The 22756-nt window shown below is 40.6% G+C and overlaps 1 protein-coding gene across 1 annotated transcript; it reads right to left on the bottom strand.

Moving 5' to 3' along the window:
• Nucleotides 1–2341: 2341 nt before the first annotated feature.
• fggy (FGGY carbohydrate kinase domain containing) lies at nucleotides 2342–21969 on the bottom strand. The gene is made up of 16 exons (XM_084127608.1): nucleotides 21694–21969; nucleotides 19792–19983; nucleotides 19575–19686; nucleotides 19358–19509; nucleotides 19185–19273; nucleotides 17673–17788; nucleotides 17460–17588; nucleotides 16338–16441; nucleotides 16152–16259; nucleotides 8196–8257; nucleotides 7976–8126; nucleotides 7223–7297; nucleotides 7008–7128; nucleotides 4749–4843; nucleotides 4589–4650; nucleotides 2342–3878 (listed from the first exon to the last, which is right to left on the bottom strand). Exons 2-16 carry the CDS (start codon nucleotides 19969–19971, stop codon nucleotides 3791–3793), a joined length of 1644 nt encoding a protein of 547 aa, XP_083983734.1. The 5' UTR covers nucleotides 19972–19983; nucleotides 21694–21969; the 3' UTR covers nucleotides 2342–3790.
• Between the last annotated feature and the right edge of the window lie 787 nt (nucleotides 21970–22756).

Raw genomic sequence — 22756 nt, 5'->3', positions numbered from 1 at the left:
GACCAATGACGTCCGAAGCTTCGTTTCACACCCACCCACGTGACTGCTTTGTTTATGCTGGAATCAAAGTTTTTGAGTCATTTATTTCAATAAAAAAAAATAAAAAAAATACATAAATAAAAAAACGTGACTGCTTTGTACTCTTTTTTATATATATAATTGTTTTTATTTATTTATTATTGCTTCGTACTCTGATTCAAATGTTTAAAAATGCGCGACACAGGGTCGCGCGCCCTCGTGGGTTGTTAAAGTGTATTGCGTGCAGACACTTTAAAACACGTTAAGCGCTACCCTCTCCTCCACAAGCACCAGTAATTCTAAACAACACTTCTTACGATGTACATTAAGCATAAAGCCTCCATAAGCCTTGCCCATCTGGGCTACAGGGTTGCCACCTTCACCTTTATCAACAATAAATCAAGAAAACATGAGTATGTGAACTTGCAACAGAACACATTTTATATTATTTTACATTTGATTATTTTATTTATTACTAAAGAACTCTCCGGGATATGTTGGTGCTTTATGCTGTTACCTGGACGGGATGAACTTTTATTTTTTAATTGATTTACGTAATTAGGACTACGTTATTATGTAATTATTTGTCTCATTTGTATCTAAATATATTTTTTAAATGTAAAAAACTGTATGACAGGATTACTTATGTGTATACAGAGGTCGAAATGTAAAATAATTGTGGTCATGGGGGATGGGGTGCTCCTGTACCTTAAACTTTTTTATTGGATTAAAGAGTAGGAAAAAAATTACATCACTTATATCAAACTACCTAAAATGATGCCTTCAGAGGGCACTGAAGTGTTTAATAATTATCAACATATATTTTTTAATAAAAATAACTCTATAAATGAGTTCCAAGTGACACTTATGTTTCTCTCTCTCTCTCTCTCTCTCTCTCTCTCTCACCCCTCACAGTCACAAGCATTATTTCTATTCTGAATAAAAATACTAATATTCTGGATAGAAACAGCCAGAAGCTCAGTCAAAACTGCCACTTTCGAACTAGCGGCTTGACAGCGTCTGTCGAACTATTAGCGGTACAGTCTTTGTTAGCTGTGGCTTAGATGGATGGTTTATGCAGATTTAAACAGTGGAGTATAAACAGAGTTCATAGTTTTGTTTGTTTGTTTTTTATTGAAATAAATTAACATACATTTAGCTAACATATTTGCATGTGTGCATTATCGCATTCAGTTTAAATAATACACGTTGACAACTATGGAAGGCATTTTCTGCCAAATTTAAATAAATAAATAAAATGATTAAAATTAAAATTAAAACCAGATTAACGATTTCATTACAGAAAACTGTATGCAAAATATGTGACAAAATTGAGAATGAAATTAAATGATTTCATTTTCACAGCATTATCCCTGTCAAATTGAAAAATAAAATGCAATTGGTGATTTCACATTTCATTTTCACTACAGTCTCGAGGCAAGACTGCCAATATTAAAATGAAAAGCCAAACGTGAAAAAGAAACTACAAATACAGTTTTTACAATGCTCTTTAGTAACGCTCACGCAATAATAGTGACACAATTCAAATACAAATGTAAATTTTCGTTTTCATTTTAATTCCTCTTTTATTTCACAGTTTTCATTTTCGTTTTCATTTTCAAAGACAACCTGCATGCAAATTCTATGTTAATGAGTGGGTGTGGCTTATTCTAGTAACGGCGCTGAGACACGCCTTAAATCCATGTCCAACTCTAAATTGTAAGGAATTTATATCTTTGATTTCATAGTAGCACTTTACAATAAGGTTAATTTGTTTATTATTCAAGTATTTGTTCATGTTGTGTCACAGTCAGTGCATTAACTAATGTTAACAAATACAACTTTTGATTTTAATAATGTTAAAGTAAATGCTGAAATTAATATTAACTAAGATTAATAAATGCTGTAGAAGTGCAGTTCATTATTATGTTAACAAATGTAACTAATGAAACCTTATTGTAAAGCGTTACTGATTTCATGATAGCTAACACTTTCATGCATATAATACATAAAATTTACAACATCAACAAAATGATTCTTGAAAATTAAAACTTGATTCTCACCGTTTTGTTTGGTTAAGTAAATACTATTTAGTAATATTATCATTTCCCTATGTTTGTTTGATGTGTTATGCATTCTTATTGTATCAAAGTCTTTTCATAGAATGCCAAGGAAAGAAAGGATAAAAAGAAAAACAAAAACAAGGAACTTTTTTTTTGTTGCCCTTTTTGGTCCTTCCGTCTGTCTCTCTCTCTCTCTCTCTCTCTCTCTCTCTCTCTCTCTCTCTCTCTCTCTCTCACACACACACACAAAAGAATAAATCTTGTAAAATTTTAAAAGCCTTTTATTGCTCTGAAATGCATATTTCACCACTGATTCCAGTTATGGTCAAACACTTGTTTATAAAGTGGTTTTATCTGGTGATATTTTCCTCACTCCTGCTACATTTGTGTAAAAGGCTGAACACTTACACTTGTCTAAAGGATTATTAGGAACACCATACTAATACTGTGTTTGACCCCCTTTCGCCTTCAGAACTGCCTTAATTCTACGTGGCATTGATTCAACAAGGTGCTGAAAGCATTCTTTAGAAATGTTGGCCCATATTGATAGGATAGCATCTTGCAGTTGATGGAGATTTGTGGGATGCACATCCAGGGCACGAAGCTCCCGTTCCACCACATCCCAAAGATGCTCTATTGGGTTGAGATCTGGTGACTGTGGGGGCCATTTTAGTACAGTGAACTCATTGTCATGTTCAAGAATCCAATTTGAAATGATTCGAGCTTTGTGACATGGTGCATTATCCTGCTGGATGTAGCCATCAGAGGATGGGTACGTGGTGGTCATAAAGGGATGGACATGGTCAGAAACAATGCTCAGGTAGGCCGTGGCATTTAAACGATGCCCAATTGGCACTAAGGGGCCTAAAGTGTTTCAAGAAAACATCCCCCACACCATTACACCACCACCACCAGCCTGCACAGTGGTAACAAGGCATGATGGATCCATGTTCTCATTCTGTTTACGCCAAATTCTGACTCTACCATCTGAATGTCTCAACAGAAATCGAGGCCTCAGACCAGGCAACATTTTTCCAGTCTTCAACTGTCCAATTTTGGTGAGCTCGTGCAAATTGTAGCCTCTTTTTCCTATTTGTAGTGGAGATGAGTGGTACCCGGTGGGGTCTTCGGCTGTTGTAGCCCATCCACCTCAAGGTTGTGCGTGTTGTGGCTTCACAAATGCTTTGCTGCATACCTTGGTTGTAACGAGTGGTTATTTCAGTCAAAGTTGCTCTTCTATCAGCTTGAATCAGTCGGCCCATTCTCCTCTGACCTCTAGCATCAACAAGGCATTTTCGCCCACAGGACTGCCGCATACTGGATGTTTTTCCCTTTTCACACCATTCTTTGTAAACCCTAGAAATGGTTGTGCGTGAAAATCCCAGTAACTGAGCAGATTGTGAAATACTCAGACCGGCCCGTCTGGCACCAACAACCATGCCACGCTCAAAATTGCTTAAATCACCTTTCTTTCCCATTCTGACATTCAGTTTGGAGTTCAGGAGATTGTCTTGACCAGGACCACACCCCTAAATGCATTGAAGCAACTGTCATGTGATTGGTTGATTAGATAATTGCATTAATGAGAAATTGAACAGGTGTTCCTAATAATCCTTTAGGTGAGTGTATAATGTTAAGATGAATAAAAATCTTGTGTTTTTGGTCATTTGAAGCAGTCTCTTCTAGTGTTTAATCTGGCCATCTGTGTGTCAAACTCCATCATCCTCCATCAGCGCCACACACTCCTTCTGATGATCATAAAGGCGCAGAAACACAGCGTACTTCCTTCTGTAAAAGCTTCACAGAGACCAATAACCTTTCATTACTCAAACAGGAGACATGAATCCTGATCTAAGACTGTATTAAATCTCTTCTACATGTGGATTAAAGGTGCCCTAGAATGTGTTGAAATAATATTTTAATTTTGTCTCTGATATCTACATAGAGGGTATGGCTTATTTAAGGGCATTTAAAATGTCCAGATATGGTTTTACAGGTCCATTTTCAACCCTAGAAATTGGCCCTAGAATGAAATGGTCTGTTTTTACCTTATTTGAAAGGGTCATGAATAGTAATGAGGAGTTCTGCTCTGATTGGCTGTTTCACTGCGGGCTCATAACAGTAGCTCAGAGTGACAGCAAAAAGGTCCCTGATGTCCAGCGTGACAATGGAGAGATTAGGCGTTCAACCGTACATCAGAGTCCTGCACGGGTCCGATTTTGTAAATCCGCACCCGCCCGTACCCGCAGTGCTTCAAACCACATCCGACCCGTTTTCCGACAGCAGCACTAATTAAAATCGGTGTTATGTGGAGATTCGCCTATTTTTCAGGGGTGTTTTTCAAAAACGAGATTTAAATAAGAAGGAAAAAACAATGGTGTTTGAGACTCACTGTATGTCATGTCCATGTACTGAACTCTTCTTATTTAACTATGCCAAGATAAATTCAATTTCAAATTCTAGGGCACCTTTAATGCTTTATTACGAGAAACATCATTGAATGGCACCTTTCTAGAGCAGAGTTTGGTCTGACGACATGCCCGATTCTGCTCATCTTCATCATTGCTTCCTGAGAAGAGAGACAGAGTGTTCCTCAGGGTCTCTCTGTGTGTGTGTGTGTGTGTGTGTGTGTGTGTGTGTGTGTGTGTGTGTGTGTGTGTGTGGTACCTGTATGGAGCCACAGTCAGATGAAGCACAGGCTCCGATCACAGCGGCTCCCAGCAGAACGGCCTCTGGCTCGGCCGACAGGACCACCGGCAGCCCTGAAACACACACACACACACATCCTTCAGGTGTGTGAGACGCTGCAGGATCTTCATCATTAAATGTGATTTGAGTGGATGTATGGAGTCAGTTCTGCTCATGATCTCACAGCTGTAGAGATTCACATCAAATCATCATGAACATTTCCTGAGATCGGAACACGGTGTGTGTGTCACTTCATAAAAGACAAGCACTTATTTGTGCATTAAATTACAGCTGTTACATTTACGTGAGCTTAGAAACCATGTATAAAATACAGTGAGGAAAATAAGTATTTGAACACCCTGCTATTTTGCAAGTTCTCCCACTTAGAAATCATGGAGGGGTCTGAAATTGTCATCGTAGGTGCATGTCCACTGTGAGAGACATAATCTAAAAAAAAAAAATCCAGAAATCACAATGTATGATTTTTTAACTATTTATTTGTATGATACAGCTGCAAATAAGTATTTGAACACCTGAGAAAATCAATGTTAATATTTGGTACAGTAGCCTTTGTTTGCAATTACAGAGGTCAAACGTTTCCTGTAGTTTTTCACCAGGTTTGCACACACTGCAGGAGGGATTTTGGCCCACTCCTCCACACAGATCTTCTCTAGATCAGTCAGGTTTCTGGGCTGTCGCTGAGAAACACGGAGTTTGAGCTCCCTCCAAAGATTCTCTATTGGGTTTAGGTCTGGAGACTGGCTAGGCCACGCCAGAACCTTGATATGCTTCTTACAGAGCCACTCCTTGGTTATCCTGGCTGTGTGCTTCGGGTCATTGTCATGTTGGAAGACCCAGCCTCGACCCATCTTCAATGCTCTAACTGAGGGAAGGAGGTTGTTCCCCAAAATCTCGCAATACATGGCCCCGGTCATCCTCTCCTTAATACAGTGCAGTCGCCCTGTCCCATGTGCAGAAAAACACCCCCAAAGCATGATGCTACCACCCCCATGCTTCACAGTAGGGATGGTGTTCTTGGGATGGTACTCATCATTCTTCTTCCTCCAAACACGTTTAGTGGAATTATGACCAAAAAGTTCTATTTTGGTCTCATCTGACCACATGACTTTCTCCCATGACTCCTCTGGATCATCCAAATGGTCATTGGCAAACTTAAGACGGGCCTTGACATGTGCTGGTTTAAGCAGGGGAACCTTCCGTGCCATGCATGATTTCAAACCATGACGTTGGTGTATTACCAACAGTAACCTTGGAAACGGTGGTCCCAGCTCTTTTCAGGTCATTGACCGGCTCCTCCCGTGTAGTTCTGGGCTGATTTCTCACCTTTCTTAGGATCATTGAGACCCCACGAGGTGAGATCTTGCATGGAGCCCCAGTCCGAGGGAGATTGACAGTCATGTTTAGCTTCTTCCATTTTCTAATGATTGCTCCAACAGTGGACCTTTTTTCACCAAGCTGCTTGGCAATTTCCCCGTAGCCCTTTCCAGCCTTGTGGAGGTGTACAATTTTGTCTCTAGTGTCTTTGGACAGCTCTTTGGTCTTGGCCATGTTAGTAGTTGGATTCTTACTGATTGTATGGGGTGGACAGGTGTCTTTATGCAGCTAACGACCTCAAACAGGTGCATCTAATTTAGGATAATAAATGGAGTGGAGGTGGACATTTTAAAGGCAGACTAACAGGTCTTTGAGGGTCAGAATTCTAGCTGATAGACAGGTGTTCAAATACTTATTTGCAGCTGTATCATACAAATAAATAGTTAAAAAATCATACATTGTGATTTCTGGATTTTTTTTTTTAGATGATGTCTCTCACAGTGGACATGCACCTACGATGACAATTTCAGACCCCTCCATGATTTCCAAGTGGGAGAACTTGCAAAATAGCAGGGTGTTCAAATACTTATTTTCCTCACTGTATGTGTTGATTATGTTGCATGTGCTCATGAATTGTTTTGTGGAAATCTTTAAGGTTTTAACAGGGGGTTTCATGACCCTTGACCTTCCCTACATCATCCACTAACTAACCACAAACAAACAAACAAACACAACGCTGACGGACTGATAGTCATGTGATGATGTCACAGCCATGTGACGTCAGTGTATACAGTCATGTGACACACAGATGAAGCGCAATGACCCGTGGTGTTGGTCATGTCATGTGAGATACATGAGTGAGTGTGTGTGTGTGTGTGTGTGTCTGTGTGAGTGAGTACTGACCCGTGGTGTTGGCGTGTGTCTGTACGAACAGAGCGTTCTTGCTCAGCCCCCCACACAGGAAGAGGGTTGTGATGTCATATCCTGCCTCTCTCATGGCTTCTATGATGTGTCTGGTGCCGAGCTTCATACAACAGAGACACACATTAACACTGTAATACTGAACACTTAGTTAGAGAGTGTGTGTGTGTGAGTGAGTGAGAGTGTGTGTGTCTTACAGCGATGGCCTGAAGAGTTGCTAGATACAGCAGAGCTAAATCATCCAGCGACTGTGATAAAGTGAGTCCCACAACCTGCACAAACCAGCAGTGACATCATCAAACAACTCTCCACCACTGCAAACATTAGTTATAAAAGCTATCTTATGTGTCTTTTTTTCTTAATGGTTTAAAATAAGAAATTATATTCAACGTAAAAATCTTTCTTTCTAGAACGTAAAGAAAAAAGTACTTTCTAGGGCCATTAACATTGTTTTCATGACATTAAGCAAATGTCCCTCTTAAATCCACATTTCTGTCCTCTCAAATAAAGCAAAAAAAGCCCAAAATATAATTAAAAAAGATGTCATTACTATAAATGTTCAAATGTTCATTTGGAGTTCATTCTCAATATTCTCATTCTAGCAACACCCTAGCAACTGCCTACCAACTACACTTACTACCCTAGAAACTGTCTAGCACCACCCTAGCAACCACCCACAACATCCAAGCAACTGCTTGGTGCCAAATTTTGCCACAGCAAGCGCCACTCAAATATTCTGCAGAAAATGTACGTCTAGTTATCAAGTTTTTAATAATAAATCTAAATTAAATCAAAATAAATCAAAAATTAAAAGCAGTACAATTAAAACTGGAACATAATGTACAAATACTAAAATGTAAAGTATAAACTATAAATTTAAATCTTATGTTTTTATATAATATTATATTATATATTTTCATCAGCACTGTAACAAGCACAGCGTTCCTCACCGAGCCCCGTGACGTCTGGTCGGCCAGAGGAGAGCGGTTGCCATGGAAATCAGGCCAGATGTGCAGGCCGGCCGTCAGCTGCTCCAGCTGTGCTGCGTCTCCAGACATGTGCTCCAGATGGAGGTTCAGGCAGGAGTAAACGTGTTTCCCACTGCAGAGAAAAGCCCAGCGATCAGACCGAGTGAGATCAGAGAGACGCATCAGAGCGACTGACGCTCACCTCTTCTCCGCCTGCTCTTTCAGCTGCCTGGAAGCGGCGTGTCCGTTCACCACATGGTCCACCTGAAAGCACATGACAACGCTCTAATTAAGATATTCATATATTTCCACGTAAATTATCCGTATATATAACGTGTTTATTGTAATGTTTGTCACAATGTCCTGTACTACAGTGATGACTGTCTGGAACCAAACTACCAACCAACCAACCAACCAATAAACCAAACAACAAGAAAACAACCAACCAACCAATCAACTAAACTAACCAATAAAAACAATCAATCAATCAATCAACCAAACAACCAAGAAAACAACCAAAAAACCGACCAATCCACCAACAAACCAATCAACTAACCAACCAACCAACCAACCAACCAAACAACCAAGAAAACAACCAACCAATCAACTAAACTAACCAATAAAAACAATCAATCAATCAATCAATCAATCAACCAAAGAACCAAGAAAACAACCAATCAACCAAAAAACCGACCAATCCACCAACAAACCAATCAACCAACCAACCAATCAACCAAGAAAACAACCAACCAATCAACTAAACTAACCAATAAAAACAATCAATCAATCAACCAACCAACCAAACAACCAAGAAAACAACCAACCAATCAACCAAACCAAGAAAACAACCAACCAACTAATCAACCAATCAACAAAACTAACCAATAAAATCAATAAATCAATCAATCAACCAAATAACCAAACAAACAACCAAGAAAACAACCAACCAACTAATCAACCAATCAACAAAACTAACCAATAAAATCAAATCAATCAATCAATCAACCAACCAAGTAAAAAACCGACCAATCCACCAACAAACCAATCAACCAAGAAAACTAAAACTAAAAACTAAACTAACCAATAAAAACAATTAATCAATCACCAAATCAACCAAGTAAAAAACCGACCAATCCACCAACCAACCAACCAAACAACCAAGAAAACAATCAACCAAACCAAGAAAACAACCAACCAACTAATCAATCAACTAAACTAACCAATAAAAACAATCAATCAATCAATCAATCAACCAAACAACCAAGAAAACAACCAATCAACCAAAAAACCGACCAATCCACCAACTAACCAATCAACCAACCAACCAAACAACCAACCAATCAACTAAACTAACCAATAAAAACAATCAATCAATCAATCAACCAAACAACCAAGAAAACAACCAATCAACCAAAAAACCGACCAATCCACCAACAAACCAATCAACCAACCAACCAATCAACCAAGAAAACAACCAACCAATCAACTAAACTAACCAATAAAAACAATCAATCAATCAACCAACCAACCAAACAACCAAGAAAACAACCAACCAATCAACCAAACCAAGAAAACAACCAACCAACTAATCAACCAATCAACAAAACTAACCAATAAAATCAATAAATCAATCAATCAACCAAATAACCAAACAAACAACCAAGAAAACAACCAACCAACTAATCAACCAATCAACAAAACTAACCAATAAAATCAAATCAATCAATCAATCAATCAATCAACCAACCAAGTAAAAAACCGACCAATCCACCAACAAACCAATCAACCAAGAAAACTAAAACTAAAAACTAAACTAACCAATAAAAACAATTAATCAATCACCAAATCAACCAAGTAAAAAACCGACCAATCCACCAACCAACCAACCAAACAACCAAGAAAACAATCAACCAAACCAAGAAAACAACCAACCAACTAATCAATCAACTAAACTAACCAATAAAAACAATCAATCAATCAATCAACCAAACAACCAAGAAAACAACCAATCAACCAAAAAACCGACCAATCCACCAACTAACCAATCAACCAACCAACCAAACAACCAAACAATCAACTAAACTAACCAATAAAAACAATCAATCAATCAATCAATCAACCAAGAAAACAACCAATCAACCAAAAAACCGACCAATCCACCAACAAACCAATTAACCAACCAACCAATCAACCAAGAAAACAACCAACCAATCAACTAAACTAACCAATAAAAACAATCAATCAATCAACCAACCAACCAACCAAGAAAACAACCAACCAATCAACCAAACCAAGAAAACAACCAACCAACTAATCAACCAATCAACAAAACTAACCAATAAAATCAATAAATCAATCAATCAACCAAATAACCAAACAAACAACCAAGAAAACAACCAACCAACTAATCAACCAATCAACAAAACTAACCAATAAAATCAATCAATCAATCAATCAATCAATCAATCAATCAATCAACCAACCAACCAAGTAAAAAACCGACCAATCCACCAACAAACCAATCAACCAAGAAAACAACCAACCAACTAATCAACCAATCAACTAAACTAACCAATTAACCCTCTGGGGTCGGCAAATGCGCCGGCGCGTTTTGCTGGATTTTCTTCACATAGTAGCACAATAGACTTAAATTACTCCGTCATTTATGGTCATACAGAAAAAAGAAATATGAAAAAAGAATCTGTGAGATGTGTCCACTTACAATCAAATCAAAACATTGTGCTTTTGCAAATTAAAGAAAATAAACAGGGTGTGCTTTCTGCCTCTCCGTCGCGGTGAACTTTTTTTCTTGAGCATGTCTATAAACTGAAACAAAACTCAGCGAATACTTGTCACACATATATGAGCAATATATCTTTATATACATTTAAGTGTGTACTTTTAAATGATCAAATTCAAAACGAAAACAAATATTCTCTGTTTAAGTAATTTGTATGAAACCTACAAGATGTCCAGTTTTTCGAGTGCTTGCTCATTAGATTTAATGTGTCCACACCCTTGAGCGCAAAAGAGATTAACATGCTACTCTCCACGTGAAGGAATGCGACGCCCCCATTACCTCAAAAACAAAGCACCAAACTTCATCATTCCTCTGCTTTTCGTCGAGTTTGGAAGACACGCTGTGAGCTTACATTGGATTTACCTCAGAAGGAGAAGAACGTGATTTGAAGACAAGAAAGATTTTAAGGCAAGAAAAGTATTCTGAATTATATTAGTTAGTGTTTTTGTTGCATAAACTTCACATTGTAGTTGAACTGTTGCTAGACTAAAATGTATGAAATTGACGGAAACATGATGAAATATGAACTATAGACAGGCAGGCAACCTTTCAATGCGAAATTTATATACATGTACGACACAAGGATATTTTATGTTCGATAATAAAACATAGCATGATATAAAAGTAGCCTAGGCTAGTATGAGTGTTTACTCGAATATGGTGAATATTATAATGTTTAGAACCGTGTTTACTGTTAAATACAGTGTTTGTGGATATCTGCTCAAACATAGATATGTATAATGTGGTAACAATGTTTCATAGTTTGGAGCGGCTCGATCGCTTCAGTTAATGTTCTCTGCATGCACTGTGAGTTTAGGTCACTCGCGCTGTGAGTTTGAAACATTAGGCTTCATGTTTTTACTCCAATCTCATTTCATAACGTCATAACGAATGGAAACATTTAAAGTAACATGATAATCCATATCTTTTTTCTCTAGTGTAGTGTACTGAAGTTCCTTTTTAACCATTTATAGGCCGTCTGCTATAGGCTATTGTTGTTATTATTATATGCAGGCATACAAGTATATGCCTACAAGGCACAACAAACCTGGTGTTCATTATATATAGCCTATGTTGTAATTTTTAAATAGCAATTTTAACCAGAAAAATCTCAAATTTATTCCCAAGATCATGCAGCCCTATAAACTATAAACTATAGTTTCTCTTGATATCAGTATGTTCACAGGTTTTTTTTTGTTTGTTTTTTTTCAGGGACCAGATGCCACTGATGAGTCCTGCTGACTTAAACATTGTTAGACTAGAGCGCTGACTTTGTATGTTTGACTGAATTGTTTGCTTTATTTCTTAGTCCAATCACGCCATGCTATGTTAAAGCAGAACGACATGTTCTACAGCTCTAGCCTGGGATGCTTGGACAAGGGCCCAGACGGCAGTAGGGCTAAGAGGGCAATATAGCGCCCGATCAAAAGGGGCTCGGACAGTAGTCGGAGCCAGCAGTGAGGTAATGGTGGGTCGAGCTCTTTCAGAGGTACCACCACACAGATAGACACACCACTGGACCACGCCCAGGAAGAGGCCATGCCTCTGGTGGTGTGCTCTGACACCGATGAGGCATTGGAGGCCCGTCGAGGCGTAGGCTAAAGCGATGGCGTCCATCGCGGGACAATCTTTGTCACCGAAGCAAACAATAAGCTGCTCCAACTGTCTAAACTGGGCGGAGCGCTCTATATACACTCTTAGGGCCCTCACAGGGACTAAGTGAAGTTGTCACTCGAAGGGGTAAGTGCAGAGAGAGAAATAACTTGTGCTCTGAACGGGGTCGAGAGCACTTTTGGCATATAGCCGTGCCTTGGCTTGAGGACGACCTTAGAGTCGTTAGGCCCAAACTCAAGACATAAAACGCTGACGAAGAGTGCTTGTAAGTCGCCCACTTGCTTGACCGATACTAAGGCTAGCAAGTGCGGTCTTGAGCGAAAGTGCCCTTAATTTGGCCGACTGTAGCGCCTAAAATGGGGGCCCCTTGAGGGCCCTGAGGACTGTAACAGGACTGATAGATCTCAGGAATATGTTGTGAGGGGGCGAGGCAGGTTGAGCCTCCTTGCCAACTTCAGGAAGTGAACAATCAAATTGCTTCTACCCAGTGACTGGCCGGCCACAGGAGCATGGAACGCTGCTATGGCCACCACATAGACTGAGCGTGGAGGGGGTACGACCCGCATTCAGCAGCTCTTGTAGGAAGGAAAATACCAGCGGTACTTCACATGAAGTAGGGTCTTGGCTCCGTGCTGAGCACCATTTGGAGAAGACAGACAACTTAAGTATGTGGAGGCGTCTCGTGGATGGGGCTCTGGACTCATATATACAGGCCGTGCAGAATTATTAGGCACGTTGATTTTCTGATCATATTTTATTCCCAGGAACATTTTGCCAATTCCAAACCATATTAATCTTAATAACTACTATTAATTTTGTATTTAATCATTTATAAGTGATATATAATTGTTCATGAAGGCTGGAAATGAAAAATGCCTTATTTTCAGGTGTGCAGAATTATTAGGCAAGTTTTCTTTTTCAGATAAAATAAGCCAAAAAAGAGATTTAACTAAGACTGAAAAGTCAAAAATTATTAAATCCCCATGAGAAGAATGCAATACTAATGCAATACTAGAGATTGCAGTTAAGGCATGACCATTGGACAGTGAAATCCTCATTGGGTCAGCAGGGTCAGACAAAAACAGGTGGAGAAGAAAAGACACATGTTAACTGCAAAAGAATTAAGAATTAAGGTGAAGAATTAAGTGTGAAACCATCAGGAACCCTTTAGTCTCCAGCGCCACCATTTTCCAGAACTGCAACCTACCTGAAGTCTCCAGAAGAGCAAGGTGTTAGGGTCTCAGAGACTTGGGTTAGGCAAAGAATCCTAAAAAATGACCCCCACTTAATAAGAATCACAAGCTGAAGTGTAATAAAATACATGAAGACTGTTTTTTTTATAGGCTTTATAGACAGACAGATTGAGAGTGACCAGCACCACATCCTCTTCTACCACTATTTGAAGAATTCATCTTCCAGAATACATTTTAATAAGTTTTGTGAGTTAATTTTTAGTCCATCTCTGCAAAACGGACTTCAGGGTAGGAGATGGACTAAAAATAAACTTACAAAACTTATTAAAACGTATTCTGGAAGATGAATTCTTCAAACAGTGGTAGAAGAGGATGTGGTGCTGGTCCTTCAAGAGTCACTCTCAATCTGTCTGTCTATAAAGCCTATAAAAAAACAGTCTTTATGTATTTCACAACACTTAGGCTTGTGATTCTTATTAAGAGGGGGGTCATTTTTTAGGATTATTTGCCTAACCCAAGTCTCTGAGACCCTAACACCTTGCTCTTCTGGAGACTCCAGGTAGGTTGCAGTTCTGGAAAATGGTGGCGCTGGAGACTAAAGGGTTCCTGATGGTTTCACACTTAATTCTTCACCTTAATTCTTCATTCTTTTGCAGTTAACATGTGTTTTTTCTTCTCCACCTGTTTTTGTCTGACCCTGCTGACCCAATGAGGATTTCACTGTCCAATGGTCATGCCTTAACTGCAATCTCTAGTATTGCATTAGTATTGCATTCTTCTCATGGGGATTTAATAATTTTTGACTTTTCAGTCTTAGTTAAATCTCTTTTTTGGCTTATTTTATCTGTAAAAGAAAACTTGCCTAATAATTCTGCACACCTGAAAATAAGACATTTTTCATTTCCAGCCTTCATGAACAATTATATATCACTTATACATGATTAAATACAAAATTAATAGTAGTTATTAAGATTAATATGGTTTGGAATTGGCAAAATGTTCCTGGAAATAAAATATGATCCCGTTGATGACTTGAGGGAGGAGCGCGAGCGCGACTGGCGAAAAGCATAAAGGGGAAGGTTGGGCCATTCGTGGGCCAAAGAATATTGGGCAGTGAGAGTTGTCTTCAGAGGTGAAGAGATCGACCTCTGCCCTGCCAAAGACACTCCAAATTGTTTGAACCTGGGGGTGGAGGGCCCATTCTCCCAGGGACACACTGAATCAGGGAGCAGACATGCTGTCTCGAGACAATCTTCCGGCACATGCATCGCTCTCAGCGAGCGCAGGCTGCGTTGTGCCCAAAAGAGGAGACGTCTGGCTAGCCTGTACAGAGGCTTCAGCCTGAGTCCACCTTGTTGGTTTATGTAGGATACTACCGCCATGTTGTCCGACGGGACTGAGACATGATGTCCATTTAGGTCTGGTAGGAAGGTTTTGGGGACCAGAAAAACAGCCAGCATTTCCAGGCAGTTTATATGCAGCCGCTTGTCCGAACTCGACCAGGAGCCGGAAGTCGGTCTGCCCTCGCACAGAGCTCCCCAACCCGTGTTGGAGGCATCTGTGCTGACAACCTTTCTCCTTGAAACCAACTCCATGCTTACTCCAGACCGGTAACAGCTGGGATCCTTCCAAGGGGCCAGGGCTCTGATGCAGACGTGGTTCACCTTGACGTGAAGGCGACCTGATCACCAGGTGTGAGCTGGGACCTGGGGTTTCAGCCAGTGCTGCAGTGGGAGCATGTGATGTGCAGCAAGCCCAGTGGTAGCACTGCTGATGCGGAGCCCATCAGGCCTAGCATCCTTTGGAAAGTTCTCGCCGGGGTCCCTGGCGCTTAGAAGGAAAGCGCTAAGCCTGGTGAGGGTGCTGTCGATGCTTAGACACTGGCTGTGGCTGAGCGGTCGCAGGTACTGTCTTGGCTGGCTGCTGAGTTGCCGAACAAGACAAGGTCGCTCACTTCACACGAGGGGCGCTGGTCTGTGTGGGTAAACAGCACCGGTGAGATCTCTCTATGTGGAGAAAATGAAGCAAGTGGGATCTGAGCCGGCGTGAGCTCATTTACATCCAATCGCTCAGCCCTTTGGCTGAAAAGAAAGCGATCCGTGAGCGGAGAGATGAGAGATACATGCTCCCGCAGTGAGAGCAGCTCGTCTCGGTGATCGCGGCTTCTACTTGGGATTTCCCCAGACAGGCAACGCACTCACTGTGAAGGTCGGCGGGATGCAGAGGGGCACTGCATGTACCACACTTGTGGTGTGACATTTGCAACAACTTCGCAAACTTGCTCTTTTAAAAAAAAAAAAAAACTCTTTTGAAATGTGCTCGCTGGATGAACGCAGGGGAGACGGTGAGAACAGCTGCAGCGCATTGAGTCACTGAGTCACTTTTTCCATTCCACTGCGCTGCATCTTGCCTTTTTAAGCTCTGTGTGAATGGTCTCTAAGACTGGTTTGTTTTGCAACTATGCTTTCAGTATTGAAAGAAATCTATATGTATTTTGTCCAGTCCATTCTGGGATTTCCTTCCATATTAACGATAGATGTGATTGACTCACCAGTCGTCCTGTGGCGCTCTGACCTCCCTCATTAAGCCACAGATCCGGCAGCATGGCGGACAGATACGGGCCCCAGACCCCGGGGACGAACAGCGGCTGTGTGCTCACCTGAGAGATACAGACACACGCTGACATCAACAGTCACACTCTCTGAACACACACACACGTACAGGAACTGAAGCTCACAGCCATGTGACATGAGGACGTCCCACATATGACAGCCATACGGGACGTGACCGGTTGCTCTTCACAGGGCAGCTGGTGTCCCCTCACATCGGCCCCGATGACCCCTACAGCAAGACAATGAAATTACAGAAAATATTACTGACACTATAACACACTACTACATAAATTTAAACTCACAGATCTCACGATACTTACCCAGCTGATTAATCACTGTACAATAACACAATTGTTTTTGTATTGCAATATGCAAATGAGTCACTAATTAAATATGCACTCATTTGCATATATTGGAACACTGGATAAAGCCAGATCATAATTTTTGTTCGATTTTGTTGACATATTACTGTTTTTTCCAGCGGGGATTTTGGATTTTTTTTTTTTTATCCTCCTGTGTCAATTGCGTTTAAAAAGCCCCTATTATGCTTTTTAGGGTATTTCCTTTAATGTAGTGTGTAATACAGATGTTTGTGAATGTGAGTTTCAATGATCAAAGTTCCGATAAATGGAGTTTTTGTCTCCAAAAGAAAGTGATTCTGAACCGAAACGAGTCGTAAGTAATTCCAGTCTCACTTCCTGATACGGTAAAACCCACGCCATCATTACTGTTCGTATCACTGTGTATCAAGAGCTGAGATTCAGAAATGATAATGAGGGTTTGGTTTCTGACCAATCACAGCAGACTGGGCCATCTGACCAATCAGAGCAGAGCAGCTCTCAGAGAGACGGGGTTTAGAGAGACTGAATCCTTGATCTAAGCATTTCAGACACTGAGAGAAAGAGCTGATGCTGCAGTGGATATTATGAGGAAATTAAAGTGTTCCTGTTTATTCTTGTTACAGCCCTGCTGTTTCTCTGAGGTTCAGCTGACAGCATCAACATCTGTGAACAAGACGCACATCAACTAGTTACGCTCACATTATGCAAATATTATATATATATATAGACCTGATCTATTTAGGAGTGAAGCGGGTTGTCGAAGGTCAAATACTCAAACAGAAGTGGAGTGACACCGTATTTAACGCAGTGTAAACGCGCTCATTATGACACAGTTTTCTCTTCATTTCAAAGAGCCGTGGATGAGCGAGCGCTGCATTAGCACTCAGCTGGCGTGGCGTATTGTACCTAACCCTCCTGCGTGTGCGTCTATGAGTGAAGCGGCCACAGCCGTTCCCGGTCTCAGGCCCAGATCTGCAGCCGCCTCTGCGGTCAGTCCTCGTCCTACAGGAGTCCCAGGACAACACGTCTGCTCACCTGCGCACACACACACACACACACACTATCATTCAACACGACCGGCTGAACACACACAGACACCTGAGCTTTACTCTCTCCCACCGATTTTACAGTAGCTGTTCTCCATCAGGTCCTCCAGGCCGATGGCGCTCCAGAAGGTGTCGTCCCAGCCTTCGGAAGGGGAATACGTCCACTTACAGACCAGAGTACAGAGAGACCTGCATCAGTAGAGCAAGACATGCTGTGTGGATAACGTCTTTATATCTCGTTTTAAAGGGGATATCAAACGTATGTTTGTTCGGAACATTTGACTGCAGATTGTTTTGTAAACGAGGCACAGTGTAATGGAGAGTTTTGCTGACAGATGAAGACTCCCTGATGAATTTTTTGCATTTTCATGTTTTTATTAAATTTATGAAGGTGCTGTAAATTTAATCGTTACATATTCTATCATAATTGAACAGTACTATCGCATTTTTAAATGCAATTTATTAATTTAATTTCAACACATTAACTTTCAGTACAGATGCTGCATCTATTGCGTCCAGCATATTTTCCCACTGACTTTATGTGCATTCAGCTAATAAATATGATTTATATATCCGACATGACTTCGAACGCATCATTAGTCGCATGCAATGAAGTTAGTCAATCACAACAGTGGGCGTTTACTAACAAGCCTTAAAGGAGCCGCGCCTTAAAAACAGATCATTTCAGATGAAGGGTTGTAATTATATTTTTTTCTGCATATACATTGATGTCTTTTAGTCAAGTATTATTAAAAATGTGGTAAATTCCTGTCTCTTGTCAACATTCGGCGGCGGTTAAAGCTAGCTTGACTTACCAGCTATTGATGCTCCAGTGTCTCCACTCTGACATCCTTCAGGGAAAGCATTGACACTTCCAACACGTCTACCTCCCGGCACAGCATGGTAAATGTGCGCGCCATGGTGATGCAGTGATCTTGTCACATGGTGTTGACAAGAGACAGGAATATGATGGCAGACATCGCGAACAATGTTTCCATGTGCAGTTTGTTAACATATAACGTTAGACGTCGTCTTTTTGTCTGGTACTAATAAACTTCACTAAGTTAGCTAAACACTAAGTTAGCATTAGCTAGTTCATGCTTACAGCTGTTAGCTAATAATGACTGTACCTAATGTTAGTTGTTCGCGGTCAAAACACCGTGGTGTAGACAGTTTGATGTCGGGATATTCCTACATTCAGCCGGGTTTATTAAAGCCAACCAACCCCGTGACGTCATGTTAGAATACTGCACAATCCCTGGCCGCGAAAGATATAACGTTTTTTCTTTTTTCTTTTATATGTTTACATTTGTCATGTTTCTTATATAATTGTTGATTATAGTGGAAATCCATCTTGTAAATCATGTAAACTTGATTGACTGCTTCATTTCCCCTTTAAAGTTTTGACTTGGCTAAAGTGGTCGAAGTGATGGATCTGATTTAAAGAAGTAATTTCATATATATGACTATAGTCAACTACATATATTGAGCTGCATCAGCGGTTTTGTAGATCTATGGCCCTAAAGGTGTTTTATCACCGAATGAATGTCGTCTATGAATCAGCTGTGCGGATCCTGCATCTCACCTGCATAAGGACCCTGTAGCTTTCCAGGACAGAAAGTCTGGAAGGTCAAAAAAATGTGCCGCTTCTTTCCAACAGGTTTCCTGCAGATTCTAACAGCAGAAGAAGAAACAAGCGTCTGAAACACAAGTGTTTACAGTCCTCTCGCTCTTCCTCAGGATCCCAGCGCTCCTCACCTCTTTGAGCCACAGTAGTTTGGGCGGCTGCATTTCGGGCGACATCACCCCGCCGACCCCCTGAAGCACTCTGTGTTTGGTGTCTGTGATCCGAGCGGCTTGTTCTGCGGCCCGGTGGTCCATCCACATCACCACGTTCCTCTCCCGGACGCCTGCAAGTAACAGTGGGTCAGAGAGCCGGCTCACGCTCTCCGGACGAGTGATGAACGCGCCTCACCTGTGTGATTGACAGCCACGGGCTGGAAGTGCCGATCCAGAGCCACCAGTGAGCAGGTGGCATCAAACCCGAGCCCTCGAACACACGTCACGTCAATGTCCTGAGTCACTCTCTGAAAACACACGCAGACAGTCCGTTTGACCAACACAACACCAACAGAGTCCTAGACAATGATGATGCACAGTTTATGTGCCTGCCGGACAGATGGTCGCCTCACCTTCACGGTCTGGCAGCACTTGCTCCAGATATCAGCTGACGACTGCTCATAATGCTCCGCTCGCGGCTCCCAGATGACAATGGGCTCCTCTGCTGTGTGCTTGACCTGACCGTCCGGAGTGACCAGAGCCGCTCGCACACTGGCAGTGCCCACGTCCACCGCCACATAATACCTGCTCATCTCACTGGACACCTGCGGAAACACACACACACACGTGTGCTAAGCACCCTCAAACACAAGCAAGAGCACCCTCAGCTGATACTGTAATATTATATTGGATTTGGATAACAGATTTGCAAACGCTCCAGTACACATTTATGTTTGTCATTGTGTCATTATGTTACAACTTCAGTCTGGTCCGCAGACTACATTTCACAACCAATATAATAGTAATGATATAATTGTAATATCTGGTCTATAACTCCTCACAGAGTTCTCACGGGCATCAGCGACTCATCAGTGATTCTCTCAGATCTTGATAACTCACACTGCGTGATTGTCACTCGCGTGAACAAACACCAATTTGCCTATGATTTCGGGCATTTCACAAGTTCACACTTACATTTAATTAGATAGAGTAAAGGTTACGCGTATTTGGTGTGCTGTCCGAGGGGAGGGCTCCGAGCTCGTAATTTGGCCCGAACCCAGATTATTCTTTTCACTCCTCTATCAGAAATCTTGCGAGGAGCACTGGTCGAGGCAAATTTATGGTGAAATTATTGTCTTTCCACTTCCGTATTATGGCCCCAAAAGTGCTCACTGGACCATTCAGAAGCTTAGAATGGCACCTATAACCAATGCCATCATTATGTTTTGCAACAATTAGGTTGCGAAGGTCTTGAGACAGCTCTTTGCTTTTACCCATCATGAGATGTCTTGTGTGACACCTTGGCAATGAGACCTTTTTGTAGGCCATCATTTGGGACTGAACCAGCTGTTATTAATTTCCACTGACAGGGGGCTGGATTGCTTTTTAATTACTGTAAGTTTTCAGCAGTTGTCTTGGCTTTCCATGCCTTTTTGCGCCTCCCTTTCTTCATGTGTTCAATACTTTTTCCCTGTGTCATTTCACATTATTACACATAACTTAATTTCTGAACTTATTTTTGTTTGTTTCTTTGTATGTATGGCTTACTTGGGTTGTTACCAACATCTGGTGAAAATTTCATGTCAGTAGCACCTTTGGAAATATATTTACTGTGAAAAATGATGACGTGTTCAATACTTATTTTCCCCGCTGTATATATATATACATACATATATATATATATATATATATATATATATATATATATATAAAGAGTGACAAATGAAGACTTGGAAAAAGGTGAATGTGTTTATTAACGGTATAGCGGAGGATTTTTTACTTCCGGGTGGATCACCTATACTATTGGTCCTCCTAATTGTCAATCATTCTGGTGAATCAATCAAACTTATTCAAAAAGTGGAGAGGGCGGGTCTTATCTAAAATTCAGAAAGATCCTCCACTACCTTTAAACAATGATTGAACATTGCAATGATGTACAAATTAACCATGTCATTTCCTGTCCTCTTTTTTTAATCCTCTAATCACTGTTGCTTAAGAGAGAGAGAGAGAGAGACCAGTGACAAACACACACACACACAGAGAGAGAGAGAGAGAGAGAGAGAGAGAGAGAGAGACTGACAGACAGACACAAACACACACGGGTTAATATTTGGGTGAACTCCCCATACTGTCATAGTTAATCTCACTTTCATTACCGCAATAAGATAAAACTGAATACAGTGTGCCATTTCCTTCATGCAGATATAAAACAGAAATATCTTAATATCCGTTCGAAGCTGCTGTGTCTGTTTACATCGGTAGAATGACTGTAAGTCTCTCACAGTGAAACTCTTACTTTAACTCTTTACTCTTACCTGCTTCGCGCGCGTCTGGAGGAACAAACGCGTTTACTCTCGTTCACTTCTGCAGGACTTCAGTCAGTTTCAGCGACTGAAGAGAAAAACATTCACGCTGTACTTTGGATTTTCGCTTACGGCGCTCGAGCGCGACCAAAAAGTACGACCGCAATAGCATTCGTGCCGGGATCATTATGGGATAGTTAGAATAAAACGCTTACAAAAAAAATATAGGAATCCTAAAGGACTGTGCAGGGATCATGCAGGAATCCTGCAAGACAGAATGAAAATCCTACAGAACAGGATATGCTGCAGGATTGATGACATCCTACAGAAATAATCAGAGGCCTGCATGATTCAAAATGTAGACTGATTTATTGATTGATTAAATAAATAAACTAATCACAAACTTAAGGATTTCCAACATTATTACCTACCTTCACTAACTTAACTAGCTATCATACCGACTATAAGCAGTTATAAGTGCCTGTTTTGTTGTCATATAGCTTACATATAGTCAGTTTCGGATAAATCTGCAGTAATTTTCATCTTACATGGGATCCTGCAGGACAAGTTCTGTAGGCGCAGTACGTGCTCTCTAAAACACAAGTGGACACAAGTACTTGTAACTCCTTATATAATTTACTTACAAAAATATAATAAGAGTATTTAATTGACTGCTGAATATCTAAACACAAATGAGCCAGTAGTAAAAGAGTTAATAGCACTTAATTTTGCTGAATGGATTTGATACTGTATTGTAGCCTAGGATTCTCCCCACAATCATGTTAGAACAGTTTATACCACATATAAACTTTGTATTCAGTATTTGTCAATATTTAAGAAAACAAAAATGAATAACCTAAAATTAAAAAAAGTCTCTATTAAACACTTGCTAAAAATAAACTTGAGTACAAATATATGACAGATTTGTACAAATTACTACTCCATACAGTACATTATTATACATACATGAATATTCAGTCAACTTCCCATTTGTTAGGTTGAATGCAAAGTAAACTATGTACTCCATACACATTTCAGGTAAACACAAGTTGTTTTGATTTCAGTGCACTTTATT

This window comes from Abramis brama (assembly GCF_963993115.1).
Source record: "Abramis brama genome assembly, chromosome: 10".
NCBI classification, from domain to species: domain Eukaryota; kingdom Metazoa; phylum Chordata; class Actinopteri; order Cypriniformes; family Leuciscidae; genus Abramis; species Abramis brama.
The sequence above is the reverse complement of the archived record's forward strand: the minus strand, read 5'-3'. Positions and strand labels throughout refer to the sequence as shown.

Excerpts from the sequence above, each read along its gene's own strand:
- fggy (XM_084127608.1), bottom strand. The coding sequence starts at position 19,971 with ATGAGCAGGTATTATGTGGCGGTGGACGTGGGCACTGCCAGTGTGCGA. Across the intron at positions 7,129-7,222 it reads CAACTCTTCAGGCCATCGCT|CTCGGCACCAGACACATCAT; the intron begins GTAAGACACACA and ends TGTTGTATGAAG. Across the intron at positions 4,651-4,748 it reads CTGACTGTGGCTCCATACAG|GAAGCAATGATGAAGATGAG; the intron begins GTACCACACACA and ends CTCTCTTCTCAG.